This window comes from Neolamprologus multifasciatus, chromosome 23 (assembly GCF_963576455.1).
Source record: "Neolamprologus multifasciatus chromosome 23, fNeoMul1.2, whole genome shotgun sequence".
NCBI lineage: Eukaryota > Metazoa > Chordata > Actinopteri > Cichliformes > Cichlidae > Neolamprologus > Neolamprologus multifasciatus.
Window position 1 is genome coordinate 5,736,243 of NC_140460.1, and position 25,561 is coordinate 5,761,803.

General features: G+C 41.2%; 1 protein-coding gene across 1 annotated transcript in view; it reads right to left on the reverse strand.

The window, feature by feature from the left end:
- yjefn3 (YjeF N-terminal domain containing 3) overlaps positions 1-24,408 on the reverse strand; it is a 61,080-nt gene extending 36,672 nt beyond the window's left edge. Inside the window, exon 1 of the mRNA XM_085149985.1 lies at positions 23,868-24,408. Within this exon, the coding sequence (XP_085006111.1) occupies positions 23,868-23,935 (68 nt within the window). The 5' untranslated portion in view covers positions 23,936-24,408. The remainder of the gene's footprint in view (positions 1-23,867) is intronic.
- Positions 24,409-25,561: the final 1,153 nt, after the last annotated feature.

Below are 25,561 nucleotides of genomic sequence, written 5' to 3' on the forward strand. Positions count from 1 at the left end.
AAGTCATTTACATAATCTCAATTCAGTGATAGCATTCCTCCAAAGTGAAACAAAACAGAACCACAGTCAGGGCTCAGCAGAGCGAGACACTAAACCCAATTACTGAAAATTGGGAAAGCCTTCCTGGCTGCAAGCAGTGACTCACACGCTCAGACGCTCACAAACACAGCCGCAAACAGTTTGAAGTACAATACCTTCAGACAGTCAGAAACACAGAAATCTTCATTTCTTAACCTCACAGGACACAAAGGGACAAAAACGTACATCCGCAATGATGTTGCGGTTTCACAGTCTGTTCCTCCTCTCTCCTCGTCAGTTTTATTTAATCTTCAATCACCTAGTGAAGAGTAGGACCTGACTGGGAACTTGAGAGTAAAAATTTACATTAGATTTAAACATATTGTGACGATCAGAGATGGGCAGTAACGCGTTACGCGTTACTGTAATCCGATTACTTTTTTCAAGTAACGAGTAAAGTAAGGGATTACTATTGCAAAAACGGTAATTAGATTACCGTTACTTTCCGTAGGAACGCTGCGTTACTGCGTTACTAAAACCGTGATTTTCTTGCGAGAATGTCTCATGACAGTGACGTAAGCGAGTGTGATGTTCGTGACAACAGCTGTGTGCAGATCAACAATGGATCATATATCGAGTGCAGAGAGAGTATGAGCGTGCAGCGTTTAAAGCGTGGAAGTACTGACCTTATTTTGAGTTTGATTCTGTAAAAAGTGACAAAAACATTAGTGTCCGCTGTGCATGGGAAGAAAACTTCTTTTTACAGTGGAAAAAAAAAAAACCCCTAAACTTCCAAGCAAGCACCGAGTAGCTACGTCGTAATGAGAAACTCACAGAGAAACTGCGGTATCCTTCCACTGACCGCTGCGGCACACCTGCACCAGGATAAACCTCCACCTACTCTACTCCTGCTTTACAGGTGAAAATAGAGGAAAAGGACCGCTAGTCTTTGACTTTATTTATTTTCTGCTGTGTTTTACTTGCATCTGAAAGAGTGAGTGTAAACACAATATATATATATATATATATATATATATATATATATATATATATATATTAATATTATGTGCTGGAATGTGCAGAAAATAGGTTTAAATGTTAAACTAATTTCTTCCAGTCAGAGAATGTTGCATATAATTAAAATTTTGCTTCATGCATAAAGTTAAAAGATTAAAACTAACAAAACAAGTTTTAAAAAAAGACTTTTCCATTTGATTACATTTTGTATGATGGATTATGTAGAAAAAGTAGAATTGGGCTGAAAGATCTATCGCTTTATCACCTATTCAGGTTGTAAATCATGTTTTTAAAAAGTAACTAAGTAACTAAGTAACTAAGTAATTAATTACTTTTGAAAATAAGTAATCAGTAAAGTAACGGGATTACTTTTGGGGGGAAGTAATCAGTAATTAATTACTGATTACTTTTTTCAAGTAACTTGACCAACACTGGTGACGATCATATGTTTTCTTTTGTAAAACAAAAAAAAACAACAAGTGATTTAACTTGAGCACCTGGAAAATACTCTTCCTCACTGGAGGTCTCTGTACTGATACAAGGCAAGCAGCAAGTTGGTTTCTTTCTGCTGTAGTGTTTGTACTTTTTTGTGAAATGTGGTACATTCACTTCAGAGGACACCCAGTACTGCCCAGAGCCACTGAATGAAAGAGTCACCTCTGTTCACTCCAGTGGACCAATTTTTTACAGTAATGGCAGATCAAGGAGCCTCACAATAGTTCCAAAAGTTAGCAACATAGAAATGCAGCAGCACAGAAGTTTGAGATACAAACTAAACAAAACAAGTCTTTGTGTTATCAGCACACATTGCAACTGTGAAAACTATTTGACAGAGAGGAGGGGGGAGTCATCTTAAAAGACTACAGTTCCTGCAGAGTTAAATTGAATATCACAAATTTTGAATGGTAAATGGACTGGTTCTTATATAGCGCTTTTCTACTCTTCTGAGCACTCAAAGCACTTTACACAACTTATGCATTCACCCAAGCACATTTTTCTAAGTGCTTTCTAAGTACCATTCACACACACACCCCGATGGATACATCGGAGAGCAATTTGGGGTTAGTATCTTGCCCAATGATATTTGGCATGCAGACTAGGGGAAGCCAGGAATCGAACCACCAACCTTCCGATCAGTAGATGACCTGCTCTACCGCCTGAGCTACAGCCACCCGGAATGTGAAAAGCAACCTGAGAGAGTTACAAATATCAGCGGCGTACATATGAGAAGGAAAAGAGTCAGGAGGCCTAGTCATATGATTAAACAAAGAAAAAGGAGACTTAGGGTTACATACACTAGAAAAAATAAATGTGAATAGTATGTAGATTTGGAGGAGGCAATACAGTTCAATGTGATTATTATACATTTCTTTGTGCGCGGTTAGTGCGGTTTTCTTAAAGAGGAATTCCAGTTGGCGCCCCTTAGCTTTGAGAAGGCGAAGCTGGGTGTAATCCCAGGTGCTGAGTGAGAAAAAGAAACAGATCTGTGTTTGAGAGGAGCAAGGTATTAATGTTTTAAAGGTTGGTATTGTAATAGGAAACCAGATCATGAGGAGTTGAAAAAATACATGTTTAAGGGAGGTCGTTTACAGCTTTGATGTTCCTAAATGTAATATCATGAGGGGTGCGGGTTTTGAATTGGAGATAAAGTATCAGAATTTCAGTAGCAGGACCATCCCTCCAAACACACTCCTTCTGGTTCTTATCTATATATTGTAATGATGGTTAAATGTTATTTTACAGTGACGGGTTTGCTATCTCTGCACACTGTTGTTATTTCTTTAAGATACATGTTTGGTTGTGCTGCTGGAAAAAGGGAGTTAATGTGTGCAGGAAGGGGAGGGGGGTCTGGGTTGTTGAGTGACTGCACGGGGCTGAAGTGAGGTGTTGCACGAGAGCACTCTCCCCGGAGCTAATGGCCCGTTTGCCTGTGTCACCAAATAAACGGACAAACTGAGATCAAAACGAAAGTTACAATATGTTCCTTCAGCTCTCCAAGCTGTTCATTCTCGTTTTCGTGTCCCATCCTCCCTGCCCTTTTCTATTCTTTAACTTCACTTCTATTTAGTACATGGGGATCTGCCAGGGCCCTTCGAGGCCTTCCCCAAACCGCAGCTCAATTCATGTCCAAGGCAATCACCTTTACCTACTAAAACGCTGTCAAACCTAAAATGAGGACGTGGGCCCAGCTAGTGAAAAGAATATTAAAGGAGAAAAACATATGATCTGAAAGGTTAAACAATTTGGCTTTGCAGTCAGTGTGAATGACACTAGTACAGCACAGTAGATATGACCTTTGCAGTGAGTGAAAATTCTATGCATTGTTGCAGTCTAAAACAACGCAGACAGGATGTGAAGTCTCTGGAAGGGGGGCTATTATCGCTGTCCATATGAATGTTAGGTTTATCATGTTAGAAAAAAGTACAGTGAAATGAGTTAGAAGACCAGCAAAGTCATTTAAAAAAATCTTTATTTGTCTTAGGTGATAGGTAAATGTGGCGTGGGTGTGGTCTCTGCTGCAGAGGAGGGGTGGCGCAGCGAGCTCCCGGGGTGGCGCAGAGGCAGGGTGAACAGGTGTGCTGGCATGTGAATGTGATTGTGAGTCTTTATATGTTTGCAGTGACAGTCGGAGGAGGGAGAGAGCGGACGTGACAGCGGAGTGGGAGTGTCTGTGTCCCATTACAACCCACAATAAAAGAATGTTTAATAAAGAAGTGCTGCCACCACGTCAGTGTCTTGTACATGTGTAAAGGGTCCAACTTCACAGTAAACAGTACATATGATGGTAGGGGTCGGTCCAGAGCTGTAAAGTGGTGTATTCAAACAAGTGGAAGACAGGAGCAGAAATGAGAAGAACTTGTGGAACAGTGGATCATCGCAAGACCCCTCCTCTCCTCAATCAATGAGGTTTACAGGTGTAAATAAACTCCAATGGAGTTTCATTGAGCGAGACAAAGTCATTGGACTGTTGCCATGTTTCTGTCAAACAGAGAAAGTCTAGTTTATGGTCAGAGAGGAGATCCTGGTCGAGATGCCCTCACCAGGGAGTGAGCGAATGTTTAGTAGACTAATGTTACAGGAAGGACAATGAGTTGCAGACCAGATGGACTTTACTGGGTTGGTGTCATTGTGATTGAAATTCTGAGGCGAGGCTTGAAAGTGATGTATGGGTGGAGAAGTGCCACAGGTGGAGGGATGGCTGACGATCAGTAAAACAACCCAGACCAGCATGGACCACACAAGCATCCTGTTTATCCAAATTTCCAATCGGGGCACTAAGACAGACAGTTGGAGGGAACCTGATTATGCCCAGCAATTAAAGAATTATTATAGTAACCTGTGAGCAGTTAAAGCCAAACACACCAGCACATTTATATCTTAATGACCCGTTTAAAATAGGCACAACTAAAATTGTCAGACAGGATTATTAAACTCAAAAGGGGATTTTTGATTTTTTAATTTCCTATGATACTATTGAAGGCTCGCTTATTCACAAGGGGTCTCCTCTCATGTTTGACACTTGGCAGGTTTTTCTACTCTCTTCCTGACACAATCCCAAAGGGATTTATGTCTCCTCCCAGACTCAAACCAGGGATCTTTTTCTTGTTAGGTGAATATAACCCACTACACAGTGGTAATTTGCATTTGACACTCGGAAGAAAACCAAGCACTTCCACATGCATGCAAGGAAAAGCATGACAGCAGCAGCAAAACCAGCACCGAACAAAGAAGGCATCAAACACAATAGATGCAGGAAAAGGCATTCTGGGGTGGAGGTGAGTAGCAAAATTACTTGATGGCTAAATAGTATGGTCATAAATTAAATTTGCTAATTGTGTGTAGGAGCATATCGGGTATTGAGATCAGCTGATCTGCTGGTATCCCTCAAGTAAATTTTTGTTGCATTTATTATGTTTCTAAAATTCTTACGTTTATATCGTGTTCTGGAGAATCTTTTTGCAGGTGAACATTTCAAACAAAAGCCTAGGGTTTAAAGGGTGAACAAAAAGATCATCCCTATACTTCACACGGAGCCAGACTACATCCCTCACTGGGGTGTAGCCAGGGCTGGTTTCTATGGTTTCATTGATTCTCAATGATCCCAACTAAACCGCCGCAAGATTGGTTCAGATCTCTAGATTCATATATGTCCAAATTCCTTTGGAAAAATAAGCCCCCACGTATAAGCTTAAAAACACTACAAAAAACCAAGGATAAAGGAGGATTAGAACTACCGAACTTTCAGCACTACTTCTTAGCCAACAGGCTTCAGTTTATCTCAGGATGGCTAAAACATACCCTCTTAGATGAACCTTGGCTAGATGTAGAACAAGCACTTTGCAATAATCTAGAGATTTCAGATCTACCATTTATCAGCTCAAACATCCAACGACATGAATGCTTCAAAAGCATCAACATCAGCTCTTCTCTGACAGCATGGTGGGAGTTTCTAAAATTGACGGAGTCTTCATTAATCCCATGCAAACGTACACCTATCTGGAACAACCCTGACATATTACAAAACAATAATATGATAAACTTTTCAGATTGGAATGGTAAAGGAATCAAATATGTAGAACATATACTAGAAGGAACAGAATTTATTTCATTTGACAGACTAGTTACACAATATGGGATCAACAAGAAAAGATTTTTAGAATATCAACAAATTAAATCCATAATAAAAAAGAAATTTAAACTGGGTCAAGTTGAACTACAAACACCACCAAGTGTGGTTCAATTTTTTACTCTTAAAACCCCCAAATTACTATCCAAAATGTACAGAATGCTTTCTAAAACAGATGAATCAATATCACTTCCTATTGCAAAATGGGAAGCGGATTTATCAGTTAACTTAGACCAAAACTTCTGGTCTCAGATTTGCTTAAAAACCTTTCATCTAATCAGAAATCCCAGTCTTCAATTAATTCAATACAAAATACTACATAGAGTGCACTATACAGGTCATCGGATGTTCAAGATGGGCTTTGCATCTACCAACAACTGCTCACACTGCCAAACCAATTCACCGGACAATTATATCCACGCTCTTTGGTTCTGTCCACCAGTTCAGAAGTTTTGGCGCGAGATATGTGAAGACTTATCAAAGTGTCTGAAATGTAACATTCCAACTTCCCCCTTAGTGTGTTTGTTGGGCAGCTTAGATAATGTCACTTCAGAAAAGAATATAGCCCATATGGTTTTCACTGCCCTATGCATAGCCAAGAAAACAGTCCTCATGAACTGGAAAAATAAAAACAATCTTAATTCTAACCAATATAGAAATTATCTATTAGATTACATTAGTCTTGATACAGCCTCTGCCACCACATCAGATCAATTGCTCTGGACTCCTTTGATCACCTCCATCACCTAGTGGGGGTGGGGGGTCATATTTTGGTCTCGCCTTCACTGTTGTGATTGGTGTGGGGGTAGGGTCGGGCTTAGGGCGTCAGGCGGTTCCCCGGGAGCATCTTCCTTGGGGGGCTCAACCCGGGGTAGCGGTCATGGCCAATTAGGGGCTCTGTTGGCTCTTAGGTGACGGCTTCCTCGTGGCTACGTGCAGCGGGGCTAGGGGAGGGTCTGTGCTGACGGACGGGGGTTACTGACCTGGTAGCCTGGCTGCCCCTGGGTGGGTCCGGGACGGGCGTGAGGTTCTGGGGGCGCTCCGGCTCTGGCCTGGGGCCCTGGCCGGGCCTCGGGGGCCTGGGTCCTGGTTGGTGTGTTGCCGGGGTTGTGGGCCGGTGGGTATATGGGGGCCCGCCACTGGCGCAGGGTGCCGCCGGTGCGCCAAGCCACCTGGGGGGCTCTTCAACTGGTGGGGGGGGGGTTGTCACATCTTGCAGGAGCTTTCCTCTCTCAGGAACTCTCTCTGCAAGAGGGGGAGATACAGGAGAGGTGGAGGAAGATCTCAGCCTGGGCGTCTATTGTCTTATGTAGTCTGGAAGATGAGTGGATGATGGGGTGGGTGTAGTTTTCTCTGTTGTGGGGTTGGGTGGACTGCCCCGGGCTCTGTGGGGCCGGGCGGCGCCGCTGCACTGGTCCCCGGTTCGGATGGGCCTGGGCCCCCCTTCCCTGGCGGGTCGCGGAGTATGGGGGTGCCTACTGGGGTCAGCGGGGGAGCTGGCCCCAGGGAGGGGTCACTTGCCCCTCCCTTCCTTCCCTCCCCATCTCCAGCTGCCTCCCTCTTCCCGCTCCACCACAACCACCCACACATGCAGGGCCTTGGAGTAGGGGTGTGTCACCAGGGTGCAGAGGAGGTAACCCCCCCCCCCCCCCTCTGTCCCCTTCTGGCTGCCTCTGCCTCAATTTTATCCCGCAACTTAGACATTCACATTACTCACACTCTCATTACACATACATATAGGATCTTGGGGGTGGGCACGCTACACGGAATCCCAATTACCATCAGGGTGTACACCTCACCCCCGGCGTCGTTGCCCACCTCTCAATTTTAAATACACGTAGACATTGAGGGCTAGCAGGAGGGACTATGCGCTTACCTGCTGCTCTCTGGCAGGTAGCTCCATGCCCTCCTGGGTTTTAAATGCACCTTAGAACACACATACATCAACACTACAATGAGCGGGTGGAGGGAGGTTAGGAGTCTTCTCTCACCCTCGTTCTCTGCTTCCTGCTGGAGCAGGGGGGCTAGGAGGAGGAGTTGGCCGTCCGACTGGGGTCCGGAATGTGGGGCCTCCCTGCTGCTGCGGAGTCGGGGCGGTCTGCTTCTCCCCACCGCAGGGAAAAGGGTAACACAACCTGGGTCTGGGTGCAGTTCCCCCCTCCAGGGGCAAGGGTACCTAGACCCGGTTCGTAGAGTACGCTTGGGGAGTGTGATTGTGTGTACAGCGTCTCTTTATGTCTGTCTCCACGTTGGTTGAGTGTGGAGTAAGTGCATATGAGAGCATGAGGGTGGGAATGGATGTTTGTATCTGTGTGTGCCTGTATGTCTGTGTCTATATGTCAGGTTGGGTATCAGATGCCACCTCTCTGAGGACAGCTCAGGCCCTCCAAGGTTTGGAGGCCTATCTCCCCCCACCACTTCCCCTGCCGGGGGCGGACTCCCTCAGACATCGGTGCGTTGGTGGTTCTTTGTGTCCGGGGGTGGGCGTCCGGGTACACACCGGCTCACTCCTTGGCGGCTGCTTATCGGGGCCTGGAGCCTGGGGCTCGCTTGGGCCACCTCGGAGGTGGGGTGCCCCCGGCCTCTCGGCCTGGGGCTCGGTCACTCAGGCACAGCTGGCTGCCGGCGGAGCTCACGGGCACGTCACTGCAGCCCCCCCTGGCTTCTGCTCCGTGGCTGCTGGGTGACCCCTCATCTGGGACTCTCCTCGGCTCTTTCTGGGACAGTGGCGCGGCTGCCCCTCTGTTGGTCTTCCTTGGTCTCTTGTGTTCTGGGGGCCTCTGGATGTCTGGAGTTTTGATCTCCTCCATACCTGCTTCATGCCCTGGAGGACGGGGCAGTGGCCCCCCACACCCTCTAGCAGATCATTACATGAGGGAACCTTTTAGGAAAACAAGCGCGTCCATGCTCACAGGTGTACACACGGGTGATCACACACACAAACTACACCCTTTTTGGCTCCTACCTCAATGCACACTGTGCTGTCGATCTTACGTGCTGCACAATAATGTTTAATATTTAGTAGTTACTGTCATATTCCCATATATCATTGTGATGTGGTTTATTGTATTACTCTCGTTTTCTTCTGCTTGTTTTCTTTTTTCTTTCTCAACAGGTGATCCAGGTGATCGATATATGTATTTATTTTTTTATTTATTTATTTTTTTTCTTCTGCTTATTCTGTTGGTTTTTGTTTTTTGCCCTTCTCCCCCGTCCCTCTTCTCAACTGTCTTTCTTTCCCTCTTTCTTTCTCCCTTTTCTTTCCCCCAGTCAAATCTGTCCCGTATTCAGCAAGTGAAAATAAAATAAAGAATAAAAGGTGAATCAAATGGACCATTACGGCAAAGCTGGGATGGTCAATTTGGTAAAGAAAAACCGTTGGGCATCTTTCTTCGCCTTTAGACAATAATTCTGATGGCAAAAGAGCCAAACGGGACAGGCAAAAAAAAAAAAAAAAAAAAAAAAAAAAAAAAAAAAAAAAAAAAAGGGCTGGTTTCTATGGCAACTGGCACAAAACCTCTGGATCTTATTAACTGTTCACCGGACCTCACCCACTTTTTCCTTTTCTCTGCTATCCTCCAGTCCCGTCCCCCCCACCCCCATCCACCCACCCACGCACTCTACATGTACTTCTCCGGCTCCCCACGCTGTTTTTCCAGCAAAGACGACATAAGGCGAGTTGCTAATGGGCATCGCTCCCATTCTGTCACCATGAGAACACTATTCTTTGTAGTCACATTCCTCAGAACAGCTCTGACCCCTGTCAGCGAGTTTTCCACAGGCTTCAGAAGAAAAAACGCTGAAGGAAGAGAAATTACAAGTGGCGCAATTTGTTGTGAAAGGCGACACAGTTGCTACCATTTGAGGAAATTGTTTGACTCCCAGATTTTAAGAATCAGGTTTTTAAGGACCCCCTTACCTTCAAATACCACTTACTATCTCCAGTGGAAATAGTAAATGGGGGATTTTTTATTTCTTTCTTTTTTTTTTTCTTTTTTTTTTGTTATCAGCTTAAGGCACTGCTGAAGAGAAGTTGAAATGTGGCTCAAGAGTTTCCACTCAGCAGCTTCCTTGGGAGATGCTGCATGCATGATCACCCTGGAGGAGACTCCGCTGTAGTGCCTCTTGGCACTGGAGAGATATGGTCCGGTGCACACTTGGATAGAAATTGTCCAATTCATAGAAATGTCCAAGTAGACCTACTAAGCTTAGCTTTGAAAGGTGGATATTGACAATTCTGAATATGGAAATACAAGAAATGTTCAGCAGCAACAAAGGCACAGACTGCTTGTATCATCTTTTAGTTTCCACATGAAGAAATCCAGATGCAAATCTTCTTTTCCATTTACTTCAAATGTTCAGATCTATATTGGTTAAAAAACAACTTTAAAAAAAGTTAAAATACAATAAAACGCATAGTGTATGATGAGTGTGCACCTCTTATATTTAGTGCACCACATTGCTGAGTAAATGGTAGAAGAGTGTTTTGTCCTCGTGACTCATGTGACTAATGTCACTGACATGTCACATGCTCTATTCCTAATGGTGGGGGAAACAGGATTAAGACCCAAATGCACAACACAGACACCTCAGTGTATGGTGGTAAGCACCGTTGCTTCACAGCAAGAAATCTCTAATGTCTGTGTGGGTTCTCTTCAGTTACTCCAGCAGTACAAAGACATGGGTTTAAGGGTAACAGGCAATGCTGATTAGTGTGAGCATAAATAGTTGTCTCTCTGCATATGTGACAGGTTGATGGTCTGAGTGCACTGTACGGCATACTCGCTGCACTGTACGGCATACACCACATTGTTAAACACAGACTTAACAATGTGGTGTATGCCGTACAGTGCAGCGAGGAATGCCCAGACCTCTACATTGGAGAGACCAAACAGCCACTTCACAAGCGCATGGCACAACACAGAAGAGCGACCTCCACAGGACAAGATTCAGCTGTCCATCTGCATCTTAAGGATAAAGGACACTCTTTCGAGGATGCCAATGTTCACATTTTGGACAGAGAGGACAGATGGTTTGAAAGAGGAGTGAAAGAAGCCATCTATGTCCACTGTGAGCGACCATCTTTGAACAGAGGCGGTGGTTTACGACACCAACTCTCTGCCATCTATAATCCAGTTTTGAGATCCCTTCCCAGACGCCTTAAGGCCCACTCACACCCTGGGCCATCTGACCTCAGGAATTCGCATGATAAGGTGGGGCCAGGTTTCACAATGAAATCACCCGAAACTCTGGCTGATTGGGACCCACACCCAGTTCCACACCTTGGCTCAGGCGATTAGAGGATCATCAGGGGGTCCTTTTGTCCCTCTGTGGGGGGACACTCCCACTAGGGTTATATCTGGGACTCTCCACCATTTGACCTTAGAACTGAAGAAGCCTCTCGGATGAGAGGTGAAACGTCTTCAAGTAACTTAAAGAAGTCCAGACGCTTTTCTTTGCACGATCTGGGCTTTCAACGATCATTAAAAACGACTGAGCCGATTATTAGCCCCTCTCTCGTGCTTTACTCTCGCGCTGCTCCGTGTGGCAAATCGAGCGCACCTCTCTGCATTTCGAACACGTGTCAGAACAATTAAGAGCAGCGGTCCCCAACCTTGGTGTTCCTTGGTGTTCCCCCGGATAAGCTGGAAGAGGTGGCTGGGGAGAGGGAGGTCTGGGCCTCTCTCTACATTGTTATTGTTAAATAAATATCGTCAAATAATCGGGATCTCAATTTCAGTGAAAATAATCGTGATTATCATTTTTGCCATAATCGAGCAGCCCTAACACAAACTACAAACCTCCGACGACCAGTTTTTAACCTTTTCAATAGGCAACCTAAGTTCAAGGTTCCAGTAAAAATAAAGTAACCTCGACCCCACGTCCTGCCAAGATAAGCAACACTTTCTAAGAAGAACAGGATAATCCCAACTTTGATTTAAGCACGTATCCACACATTTACACACACACAGTGAGTCACAGACTGTTCTGAAATAATAAAGCAAGAGTTTTGCCAAGGTCCTCGCTCAGATAACTCATAAGAATTCCTCTTAAACATACCTAAAGTGGAGCTAGAATTTGAGGCTACAGTCACCAATTATAAAAACATCAGTTGCAACTGTATTGGCCTGACAGACTATATACAGAGCATTTTGCCAAATGACGACTAGGCCACTGGCTGCACGAAGTAGGGCATAACACGGTAACTGTTGATGAAACTGTGTTTAGTTTTTATAAATGATGTTTGTTGTCTTGCTGCAGTAGCAATGTTTCAGCTTCACCGTGTGAGATTTTATTCTCTTATATTAATTTACAAGCCAGGCATTCTAGAATCTAGACCTGTATCACAGATGTGCACAAAAAAGATTGATAACCGTCTTTCACTTTCAGAAATCTCCATGTAAATTCTGTCATTCCTCTGTGGGCATGATGATGTCTTGATATATTTGATGGCTTTTTCCTGGGCGATCGTGGCTCAAGAGTTGGCAGTTCGCCTTGTAATCGGAAGGTTGCCAGTTCTTGCCCTGGCTTGGACAGTCTCGGTTGTTGTGACTTGGGCAAGACACTTCACCCGTCGCCTACTGGTGGTGGTCAGAGTGGCGCCAGTGTCCGGCAGCCTCTGTCAGTGCGCCCCAAGGTGTGGCTACAATGTAGCTTGCCATCACCAGTGTGTGAATGTGTGTGTGAATGGGTGGATGACTGGATATGTAAAGCGCTTTGGGGTCCTTAGGGACTAGAAAAGCGCTATATAAATATAGGCCATTTACCATGTGTTAAGGACAATGAAATGTAAGCGCTTGAGCGCATGTGTGCACAGCTCAGTCTGGGTTTAAGAAGAAAGTGAAAAGGAAGTTATAATAATCAATCCCTCATAGTAGCCCACAAAAAATCAATACTAACAATAATAATACAAAATAATCCATAACAAAACCAGAGCTCAACATGGATATGAGGCAGTAATGACAGAGGTATGATAACAAGGATTATTCAATACACAGTAAAAGAGGCCATTGTCTCTTTTTCTTTTCAGCAGATGGAAATCTGTTATTCAGTGAAGCACAAACCTACAGCTTGGATGTGAGCCGCCATCAGAGGCTGATATGGTTTGAATTGTTGGAAGGTATTTATCAAAAAAGCAGCGTGCTCAAGTGTTCTTGTTGAAATCCCTCCCTTACTGAAACAGAAAAGTGAGGTGCCAGGCAGCGTACACTAAACCATTTTTTAAGCTTTTATCTAACGCCACCGTCATCTACACAAATAAACAGGGACATTGCACACCCACAAGCCGGGCCTCTTTTTTCCTCTTTTTTTCATGGCTGTCAGTTTCTAAATGTAGCTCGGAAAACAAAATAGTCAACAAATGCTCGCGCACAATGATGGTGCAAACTGTCTGCACACACTGAAGTTTGCATGAATATAATCTAGGCAAATAAACATATCACATATTTGAGAAAAACACATTTTCATGAGTTCTTTCTTGTCATAAATAATGTGATAAGGGAATTGGACAACTTTTAAAGAATATAATGAAAACTATTGGTGCTAATATTTTTTCAGTATTACATTTCGTGTATAGAAGGCAAGGCAAGGCAAGTTTATTTGTATAGCACAATTCAACAACAAGGTGATTCAAAGTGCTTTACAGAGACATTAGAAACAAAAACAAATAAAAAGCATGATTTAAAATTGATTAAAACAAGCAAACAAACTAACTAACTAATTAACAAACAAACAAACAAACAAAACAGTATATAAAATCAAAACAGATAAAATCAGAACAGTAGATAAAATCAGTAGTTAAAATGTAAGTTTTGAAAATTGAATAGAAGGCCCCTTCAAAGAAAACATTCTTCTTTTAACCTTGATCTTATTGATACACTCACCAGGCACTTTATAGGTACACCTGCTCAAACAGTTATTAATATAAATATATAATCAGCCAATCACATTCCAGCAGCTCTACGCATTCTGGACATGTAGACATGGTCAAGATGACTGCTAAAATACAAACTGGAGCGTAAGAGAAGAAAGGTGATGTAAGTGACTTTGAATGAGCCATGGCCATTGGTGCCATATAGGCTCAAGTATTTCAGAAAGCGCAGATCTCCTGGGATTTTCTCTACACAATCATCCCTAGGATTTACAAAGAATAGTCTGAAGAGTTGCGGTTCTCAGGAAAAAAAATCCCTTGTTGATGCCAGAGGAGAATGGCCAAACTTTAAGCTGACAGGAAAGCAACAGTAACTCAAATAATGACTCGTGACCGCCAAGGTATACAGAAGAGCATCTCTGATACGCTACAGCAGCAGACGACCACGACTCATCGGCAACTGCATGACACTCTCATATCAATAAGAACTAAAATATCCAAGAAATGTTTCCAGCATTTTGTTAAATGCATGTAGTTAAAGCAGTTCTAAGGAAAACCATGTGTAAGCAAGGTGTACCTAACAAAGTGGCCAATGTCTGTTTGTGGCCCTGATTTCTATTGTTCATTATAACATTTCCCTCACTAATTGCATTGCTCAGAGCTTGGGAACAAACAACATCATAGGCAGGAAACCTGAGTGGCCAGATAATCATGTTGATTAATAACAGCTATATTATTCGGGCTGATCAAAAACAACTTAAAATGAGATGGAAAAACATGAAGACGTACAAGGAGAAGGAGGGGGAGAGCATGTCTCACCTACAACACTGTTGAGCCTACTGAATTATATGAAAAGCTCATATTCAAGCAACACAATAGTTTAATTAACCAAAGGTAATTGAAGCACAGTGTGAACCTGCCAAATGAAATAATGCCCTGTCTCTAATAATAGCCTGGTGCTCTGTTTCACTGAGTCAAATGAAAGCGCCTGTCATCAGTGGAAGTTGTGAGTACTTATACCTTTTTTTTTAAAAATCACAAAAATATGAAAATAACAACTAAATGTGCCATACAAAGACTGATTATGCAAGACACACACTGTCATAAACTCAAAAATATTAAGCAAGGCCATGTAGGTATGTTCTTTAAACTAAATGTGAATAAAACACATTTATAATTAATTTATAAAGCAGCATTAAAACTGCACACTATATTCAAATCATAGCCCGAAAACTACTATAGCAAAATATGTTATTGTGCTTTCCAGGCAGCTATTGGTTTCCTTTTCTATTTAGCAATCTCTTAGCACTTTATGTAGGTTTGAGCATTTGATGAAAATTTAGGGGTGAAGGCCCCTGAGGCATCTAGATGAAAGGTTTTCAACAGATGTCATAGCTGAATATGTTTTCTGCCACCAGAGAGACAAAAGTGCTTGTCAAACCGATCTGATACACATTAAGTCACGCACACAAACAAGCATCCTTGACGTACACGGTGAAATGTTTTTCAATTTTCAGGTTTTAAGTATCCAATCCTAAATCTTTAAATTACATTAAATGTCTGAGGAATAATAAATGAAATATGTCTCTGTTAGGAGACACCTGAAATGACTGAACCCAGAGAGGAACCCTCTTAACTTCATCTTGTTATGCATGCACAAGAATCCACTGTTTCACAGCGGGCAACATGGGGAACTGAGCACAAGTGGTAAGAAAAGAAGGTTCACTCCTAACAGCTGGATGTATTGAGCAACCTCTTAGAAAATCATTCAAATTTGCTCCAGTGGTTACACTCCAACAGCCTCTTTCTATCACAGTTATCTGGGCTAATACAAAACTAGCAGCCTTTAGAGGTGAGCAGATGGTGATAAGCACAGCTAACACTTTAAAAGAATCCAAGTGAGCTTCTGCAAGAAGGTCGCTCCTGTGATCTCCTACCACTTACGATATTGAACACTGTTTGACCATACTGCATCTCGTCACTTTAAAGCACGATTGATTTTCTTGTGTTTTTGCAAAAAAGCGTCTGTCTTACCGCTCTGAATCTGCACATGCAGACATATACCGTGTGCACCTGCTCTAGTTTGCAGGATAATTTGTAGTATATGTCTTGTCACAGAAACCACGGGTGCACATAAGCGAATCAAACCCATCCCATCACTTCAATCCGCAGTAAGTGTTTGACCTTTTGTGTCTTTTTTTTTCTTCAAACTGATGACTGCTAAAGCAATTGTTGGGTTTTGTGCGTGAGGGTGCATCTGCCATTGTATGTGTGTGTTTTTGTTTAAATAAATTGGGGCACTTTGTGGGGAATATTGCTTTTTTTTTCTCCAGTGTCCCCTGATATTTATTTGATTCACAGTGTGGGCATAATGAGGAGATGAGAGTCTGAGCTCTGCCTCTCTCGAACGGCTCTCTTGTGTTCTTGATTAACAAAGGCTGCTGCCTGGAGACTGATTTAAACCTGAATCTACAGTATTTATTTTGTTTTAGGTGGTCAGGGAAATGAACATAAGAGCTGTCAAATCTCAGGTGAAACAGACCTCAACCTCACCAGGGAGGTGGTGTTTGGTGTGAAATCATCAACATGACAAATTAATTACCAGATCCCTGTATTTACCTTCTTAGTTTCTATTTAGCCGTTTAGCCTTTGGGTGATTGTGGCTCCTTCCAAATAATAGCTACTGTGTCAAAAAACTTTTATTTGTTTTTAATAGAAAAAGGTAAGACCTCAGCTATAATTTATTAAGTACTAAGTAGAAGTTGTTTAGTGTGACCTGCTAGCTTCCTGGTTTTCCTTCCAGAGCTATAACTAACAGTACAAACAAATAAAAGTCACTTTCTTCAATGCAAACATTATTTTGATAATAAAATGATCAAACTTAAAATTTTCTGTAAACTCCAGTAAGTTACAAGATCTTCTGTCACTGAAAAAACTGAAAATAAGCTATTAAACTGAGGTACAAATGGTCATGAGATTTCTTGAACATTAATTCAAATTCACAAGTTAACAAGACATTTACCCTTTTCTCTTTTTCACTCAACTCCATAACTTTCCCCCTAACCGCTTTGATCTTTTGCTCATACCGAGGCTCTAAAGTTGTAGCTGGCTGCATTTGGATAGCTTTAGCTTTTGCCACTTTTGTTTGTTTAGTTTTTCTTCACTTCTTTAAAACGATTTAAGTGTCTGATTAGGTTTGTTGTTATGATGTTTTTCTGGTCGTCTCTGCACACCTTACTTTGGTGACCCTCACAGTGAGGTGACTCCACGCTAAGTTGTTGTTAGCTGGTATGCAACTGGTATGAGGCTGACTGGCCGGTCACCAATCAGGGTCTAGCATGCTGCTGAAAATCGGACAATTCCAGGTCCTCGACAGTCACCTGATCCATACAGTTTTTAAATTGCACTTATTCACACAGGCATCACAGCATTACTATACAACATCATAATTGTAATAAATACAAATGAAAAAATGAAAAAAATTGATAATTATCTGTAGAGGAGAGTGTAAACACGTATAAAAATCCTACTTGCTAATCATCAAGCACTTAGTGTGAGCATTTAGCTTTCAGCTAGGCTAATAAAATTCATAACTGAGCAAAGAGTACTCAAACCAACAACAAATCAGCTGATTGAAAGCTTTTGTCACTGATCACACCACAAGTGTGTGTACTTACTGCATGATAAGGTACAGCAGTGACGTTATGACATATTTTTCCTAATAAAATGTGACAGGCCTTTTTTTCATATGAACTATAATAAAATAATAACCAACGGGATGTGTAGAATGATTTTAGTGCCGTCTGAATTCTTAATTTTTTCAATTTTCTGGTGTTCTACTTTCTAGATCATCCCCATACACATCTCCTGGTGCATTTTTTCCTCACTAGATAATCAATTGCAAGAAATTTCTTCAAATTATCCAGCCTGAATAATGAAAATGGTTGTAACTCGTGTACAGTTGCAAAGATGCGTCAGTTTTCTTTTTACAATGTTTTAATTTAGGGTTTATGGTAGCTTGAATTGATCAATATCTATCACCTATACTCTAGTCATAATCCTCCGATTAGAGACAATAAAAGAATTGCATTTCCGTGTTATTCAATTTTGTGTGTTTTTTTTTAAAGACTTGTAAAACGGGTGGTTAAGCTAAGTCATTGAGCCAATTCATTCTGGTGTGTGGGCACAGAGGTCAGCTGCCCACACTATGTGTTATCATTTAATTTAGTGTGTGAAGTGTGTGTACAAATTCATAGGCAGTTTTCTGGAAAAATATTTACCTGATAAATATCTACATGTTGTCGTTTGGAGCATGTTAGCATGCTGATGTGATAGTCTCTAGCCTCAAATAGATGCTAGCGTGGCTACCCTTCTTTGTGTTATTACCAGAGAATTACATCGAACCAGAGAATTACCTTCGTCAAACTCCTCTTTCAAATAGCCTTAAAGTCGAGCAATGTGAAAAAGTCACAAGGCTTTTGCACATTGCTCGACTTATTGTAAGTTCTTTAAATAATCCTCATGAATAGTTCTCCAAGCTTCTTGAAGGACATCCCAAGCTCTTCTTTGGATGTTGGCTGCCTTTTGTTCTGTTCCTAAGAGAATCCCACACTGTTTCAATAATGTTTAAACTTCAAATTTGTATTCAGATATTCAGACTCTTTCTATGTGCTATTGTACGCTGAATCTGATTCTGATTGTGTTTGATTTGTGTTCACAATTCCCTCAGTTTTGACAAGATCTCCAAAAACCACTAGCAGAAAACTGTGACAAAGACTCTGCCATGTTTTACAGATGTCCCTCCTCTCCTGACTTCCTACATACACACTGACAACAATTTGAACCAGGAATTCCACATTTGGATTCATCACTTACCTGTTGCCACTGATTTTTAATCTAGTTCTTGTGTAATTTAGCATGCCTCAGCCTTTTCTCCCTGTTTCTCTTCCTTCAGAATGTCTTCTTGCTTCAAATGAGTTTATTTCTGAAGAGCCTTCAGTAAACAGATGAATCAACTGAAGGGTTAGATGCATCTCTCAGGGCCTGTGTGAGGTCTTAGTTGGGCTTTTTTTCCTATTTCTTAAGGACATGACCTTCAGATACTGTTTATCTATTGTAAGTATAAATCTTAAAATAGGAATTCATTCTTGTCAAATGGGATTAAATGGTTTGCTTTTGTGACAGGCTGCTAGTAACAAAGTAACTAAAGATACCATTTAAAACTGTTTGTGAGTCTATTATGTGTAGACACATCACTGGTTCATTGCTTGGTTAGGTGCCCTTTTTATGCCTGAATGATTCATAGGTCAGTGTTAAGTGGTTTAACAGACCATAAAAAGAAAACATTCCTCTTAAAAAGTTCAGGTAGAAATTTTTTTAAAGACCTTCAAAAAGCCTGGGGAAATATTGCTCAATATCACAAAAAATAAGATTTAATAAATAAAATACAAGAAAATCTTACTTAAATCTATTTAAAATACAAAAAGGTTTTTATTATTAATTGAGGGGGTTATCAAAAGCACTCAGTGAACTTCATTAATGACAACTGCGCTATGTATGCTAGAAAAGTAATGACATTTTAAAAAAGTAGATCACAAAACTTTGAAACCCCCGCCCACAAACACACACACACACACGATGTTCCTCATTCAAACATGGTGAATGGACATATTTAATCTGTCTTTAATGGAGGAGAAAGGTCATGGCCAAACATTGCTCTGCCCTCTGGCAAATCATCTCTCGCCTGATCCTCCCTCTCTGCATCTCAACCTCTCTGCCCTAACCATTACATGAAGCCTATAAATAAATGCTGGAGCTGTCACACAAATAAATGGAGCTGCCAACATGGGAATTGGTGGCGGGGAGCTGAAATGAGGGAGGCAAGCCAAGGGAATAACAATAAGCTCAATAATAATTTTCGTCAAGGTATGAAGAACATGAAGGCAAAGCAGGTAAATTCAGATAGCTGATCGTTCTGGCAGGAGACAGATGAAAACATCTCATCTCTGTGTGAGTGGCTGCAGGCCTCAGGTGCAGCAGGCCCAGCATGGGACTAAAACTACAATCACTGTTAGAGCTGAGGAGATATTTAAATATGTGGATATATTGTGCTGGCAAATGTTGAGAAGGCCTTGCAAAATTTTCCACTGAACACAATTACTAAATACAGCCTGGTAAACATCCAGGCTTTTGTGTTGAGGTATTTTCACTTCTTCTGCCAGGAGGACATTATTCACCTGAATGCACAACACACAAGCCCAAAATTTGCCCTCTGCGATTTACTCATCTGAACTTTTAGAGGCTACCGGCAGCATCAAACACCTGTGCTGATTCCAAGGCCAAGTCATCGCTAGCTCAGAACTACTGCCAACATTGACAGGTTATCCACTGCCTTGGGCATGAAATCAACTCAAGTACTTGAGTTGATTTGAGATCCAAATAAAATGCTTTTTTTTTAAGAATTAGTGCCACACATCCTATATTGTATTATCTGTGTATCTCTGTAGTTTGTTATTACTTCTGCAGTCACCACCATTAACACACTAACACAGCATGATTGTGGCATATTGAGGATTTCGTTAATTAACTAAATGGGTTGCTGCTTGCCTCTGGCAAATGCATTAAAGTTTCTGTATAATTATATCAGATCACTGAACAGCTTTATTTGCAGGTTTGCTGTACGAACAGCTTGTCAGCTACCAACTATTAAACTGATATCAGTTACCAACTCAAAATCAATATGTCATTTTAGAATTAATTATGAATCACTGCTTCATTTCATTGTGGGAATACATTAGAAGAATGGTGCATACACAGGCAATATGTCCATAAGCATATAAATACATGCTGAAGCTAATAAATGAGCTTTATGCTGTTTAGAATTACACAAGCCAAGTGCTGTTATTTAAAAGTCACACCTTGTGTAGTGACAATGAGAACAGCTTTATAATCAGCTACCCCAGTTATGTGTGTATGGGGGCTTTAATTGACTGCCTTAATTGACTGCCAGCCAGTCCCAGTCAAGCTGCAGAGATCTGAGAGGTTGACAACTGGGAAAAAGCCTCTTGGGTGACAGTTAATCTGTGAGCTTCAGCTGCTCGGATGTCAACACACAGGGAGAAGAATGCAAATGCAGGCAGTGCATGAGGAAAGAAAAAGTAATGTATCTAGAGACATTAAAAAAACTGATTTATTGAAATATGTACACAGTGAAAGAAACATGCATCAGAGACTTTAATATGAAGACGTCCGAAGGTACCGTTTGCCTACATATATTATAAAATCCAACGGGGGACACGGAATATTTTTTATTTAAAAATTCTAAAAAGAAAATGAAGACACCATCTGTCAGGGCTTTGTTAATTCTATTATCTTATTTTAAGTGCACTGATGGAGGAATAAGGCAATTGTCATTCACTTGTGAGTGAACACACACAGTTTCAGCAGATTAGCCTGAGACAAAAACAGCAGGGCTGGAAAGCATCCAGGCGTTCGCATCACTAATCCTGCCATCACACTGTAAAATTTAACACCGCTCAGAGTCTTTCAAGGGGTTTGATAAGCACCATCATTTCTGACTGTGCATGTGGGAGTGGTATTGTGTGCCTGTTCATGCCTTAAAATACCATTAGTGTTACGCAGTTATTAAAGCACATCAATAAATAAACATAAATGTTGCCGTAGTTGTTAAAACATTTACAGAAATTAATAAAGCAAAGCAAAAAAAGAATCGTCTTTTTTTTCTGCTTGCTATTCTTCTTCTTCATCGTCAAAGCTTTGTACAACATCTTTCTCATAATTGCAACCATTTTCACATACCCAGCAGTCGACTTTGATGTGTAAGCTAGTCTTCATCTCATTTAACTCCAGGGGAAGAATATACTCCACAACAATTTGAGTCATGTGACTGAACGACATCCAAAACTGTTATTCTGTTAGAAACTGAAATTAATCACTTGTCTACATTTGGGTACAACCCTTGCTCTTAATGACCAAAACATAAAGCTAAATGGGCTGTAAAATGTTTTCTTGCATGGGGTTTCTCTTATCTGTGTGGACCCTTTTGACTTTAAACGTTTTCTGGAAAAACATTTGATTTGCGTGTTTTGCTCTGGGAGTATTATCGCTGTTTCACTGCATCCCAGAATGACAACAGATTGGTGTTTTGAATATAAAGTGGATCAAAATAGGATTATTAGTATGCACATATACACTTTAGTGTATAAGGATGGAAATAATGAAATTGGCTACATGATTGAAAATAAGTGACTTTGCTTGAACAGCACTTTTTCAGTTAAATAATGCAATAAACAGTGGTTTCCTATACAACAAAAGAAATAATGAAAAAAAAATTTTTTCTTGTTAAATTATGCAACGTACACAAACAAGATGGGACAAAATGAGTGGAGTTTATTTTAAAAATGACATTATCACAGATTCTTTACTTTAAACTAACAGCTATCAGTAATATATTAAAAACATCACCACGTCTAATATTTAGAGGCAAAGAACTAGAGGAGCCTCAATTTCTTAGAGGATCAAAAACAGAGTCTAGGATACTGGTGGGACAAGGCAAATCCAGTCTAAATTATCCACTGTAGTTTACCTAAAACAGCAGGTAAAATATTGATTTCATTGTTTTCATGGGAGCAACTTTCTGGATGGTGTGTTATTCACAGTGGCAGTATAAAGATCATTAAAATAACCAATATGCCTACGAGCCTAAGTGAAGTTTCAGTGATGGCATTTATGATCAATTAAACTGATTGTAAATTTATATCACCTTCTAAAATAACACTGAGGTTTCCTACATGCCAAACTGGGACATTTTATAAGGTCCCAGTTTGGCAAAACAAGACTTTCCTTAGTTGTGGGGTGAGGAAGAAAGATTTCAGTCTTATCTTCATCTAGCTTTTAGAAGGTTCTTGCTCATCCATTCATTAGTGGCTGACACAAAGTCAATTTTCATGATAGCATCACACAGCTGCTGCAGATTGGTCAGCTGCACATGATCTGAGTCTCCTGTTCTACCATTTCCCAGCACTGTTGGGTTGACATCTGGTGACTGTGAAGGCCATTTGAGCACAATGAACTCATATTCGAGAAACTAGTTTTGAGATTATATTAACTTTGTAATATGGCATGCTATTCAGCGTGATCAGACAGCAAAAGTTACAATCTAAAGGGGATGGGCACGGTCAGCTCAATAGTGAGTTAGGCTGTGCCATTTAAAGGATGCTCGTCCATCTTGCCTCAGGGACTTATACAGCTTGACCGCTGTTAATGTTTAATGTTTCAGATGAATGCCTGACTCTGATATACAAGATTTAAACTAGCCTAGATTTCCTCCAGAAAGCCCAACCCTTTATTTCAGAAGACTAAGTGAAGGATCTCCTTGTTAAATGTGGCTGTCATAGAGAACTAGTTCATATATTTCAGTTATCAGTATTTAATTGGAGTTAATTTAAACTTAAGTGAGCATTGTTGCTGTACTGCAACAATGCATATATATATATATATATATATATATATATATTACAAATGACAAACATAAACATCCAGACAAATGTTTAAACATCTAAAGTGTGCTCCAGTCTTCGGAGGGTTAGAGATAATTCCAGATTTATAATGGTTGTATTTTAAGACAGCAGCCTACATGAAAAGTGCCTTATGTGAAAAAAGGCAAGGAGGCAGAGCACATGTCTATAAACCCCAAATACAGCATAAGCCCATGATAGAGTAAGTATTACTATTTTTCCCCCATCTCCAATTTGCCAGTAAAAGTGATGCTACGGAGGTAGCAAAGAGAACAGCATTACTACACAAACCTTAAATCGCATAACAAGATTACACATCTTATCCTGAAGGACACAGAATAATAAGATGCTTTGCTTGGTCCAAATTAACTGTGGGTGTTCTAATTAAATAATAGCCTATATCTGTAGTAATTTGATTTGATGCTTGACTGGAAGAGCAATGAAGAAAATACACAACGGGCAAAGCAGTATAAAAGTTTCCTGGGGTGGACCCCATAATCATTACTTTAACTATCATGATTGCCCTCAGTAGTTCCCTAAGTATCTTTCAGCAGCTTGTCCTGAACAAATTGTAACATTCATAAAAACTAAGATTCAAATCAATACTTGTCTTTGATGCCTTCTCTTTGATGTTTCACTCCATCTTTGCTTACTAATTCTGCCTGTCACTATCGTATGTCTTTCTCACACTGTGCTCCTGAAGTGATGACAGTAAACAGTGTGGGAGGACGTTTAAAAGACACAAATTCGAAGCAGAGACGAAGCAGCAAAAGAGCAACAGAACGGAGCTGGTGCCTACCTGAGATAGCGCAGTGGTTCTATGGTCTCAGCCTCTGCCTCAGCTGAGCTATGGTTCATCTTGTCCATCTGTTTTCACCCAGCAGGACTCGGCAAATATGAGAAGGGATGAGCTGTGCCGCTCCAAAGAAAACACTTGCGTACCTTCTGTCTGACTCAGATACAGTGGACACACTGACTACTTCTTTGCCTGTGAATAGACTGAGAATCGAAAGGGGCTTCCTCCCTCTGTATCTTTCTCTACGGCTCTTGATTGGTTCAGGCGCTGGATGGTAATTACTGGCTGCTAGATACACTCACTCTCTCACACACACACACACACACACATACTGAATCTTGTCTCTGTATCTCTGCCTCTCCCCTCTGTCTCTCTCTCCTTCCCACTGTGGCCCCGACTTGTTCTCTGATAAAACCAGCCGGCTGTGTGTATCAGCTGCGCTTGCCGGGAAACCCAGCCAATTAAGAATCAGGAGGCATGGTGCTCCTTGGCTGATTGGCCCGGGCTGCCACGATCATAGCTGTTCAGTCATCGACGGTGCAACAGCCTCCCTCACTTCCCCTAAATTCACAAAAGCACAAAGACGTCCATGCATACTCCCTGGTTGCCAAAGGATCCCTTGATGGAGAATCGAGAGCAAGCACCAGAGTGAGGAAACACTCGACTGCTCCGTGAATCACAAACACTACCATCTCTCACGTGGTGGTGAGAGATAAATTAAATCTAACTGAAGTAATAACACTTTAATGCCAACGTGGCTACACAGCAGTATTTTGCAGCTAATCATAGGTGATATTATCAGAGTGATAGTTAGGACCTAAATAAATGCTGCCTCTTGATATCAATCTGAAGCAGCTGATAAACTGTAAACCTGTTGAAAATGCAAACTTATTAATTTACACAGAGCTGCGCATGCACACAGAGAAGGGATATGTATAGCAGTATCACAAGGAGAACCTGTGGTTGCCATGGAATGAGGCTCATGAGTGGGTTGTGGTAATAAACAATAGCCCACTTTCTTTTTTTAAAGGTCTCTCTCCCTTTTTCACCCTTCAGTTTGCCCGGACTTTCTGACTCCTTACAGCTCAGTTAACAGACTGACGCCTGTGTTTCTTTTCCATTACAGAATTATTCTCCTGCATTTTTTTTTTCAAGCTGCATAAATGTACCTATTAGGAAGATAACGACAAATTCCAAGGAGGAAAACAAAAGGAAAACCTGGGCGTAAGGAATGTTGGTAAACTCTGTCCCCTAGTGGTCTTAATTAATATAGCAATAACAGCCCAATAGCAGCAAAAGAGGGGCAATAACCTTTGAAAGCCTGAACCATGGAAAAAATTACCAGAAAATTCTAATTCTTTGAAAATGTGGTATTTACTGAACCACCTGACAATATTTTTAGTAAATTAAATATTCATTTGAACACGTGTTTCAATTTGCATTATATTTCCTGGCATTTTGAGGGCAGTAACAATATTGCTGTGCCATACTGCAAATTTTCTTATTGATCCAACACCAAGTATATACAGTACAGGTCCAGCTTACTTCATTCGGTCTGCCCACCAGCAGCAAAAAAAAAAAAAAAAGAGACCAGACAGGTTAACATCGGTGTTATCTGTCGGGGAAAGTTAACTAATTTTTGACTGAAATTTTACATCGACTTAAAAAGGAATTTGACCTTTTTAACTTTGTGCATT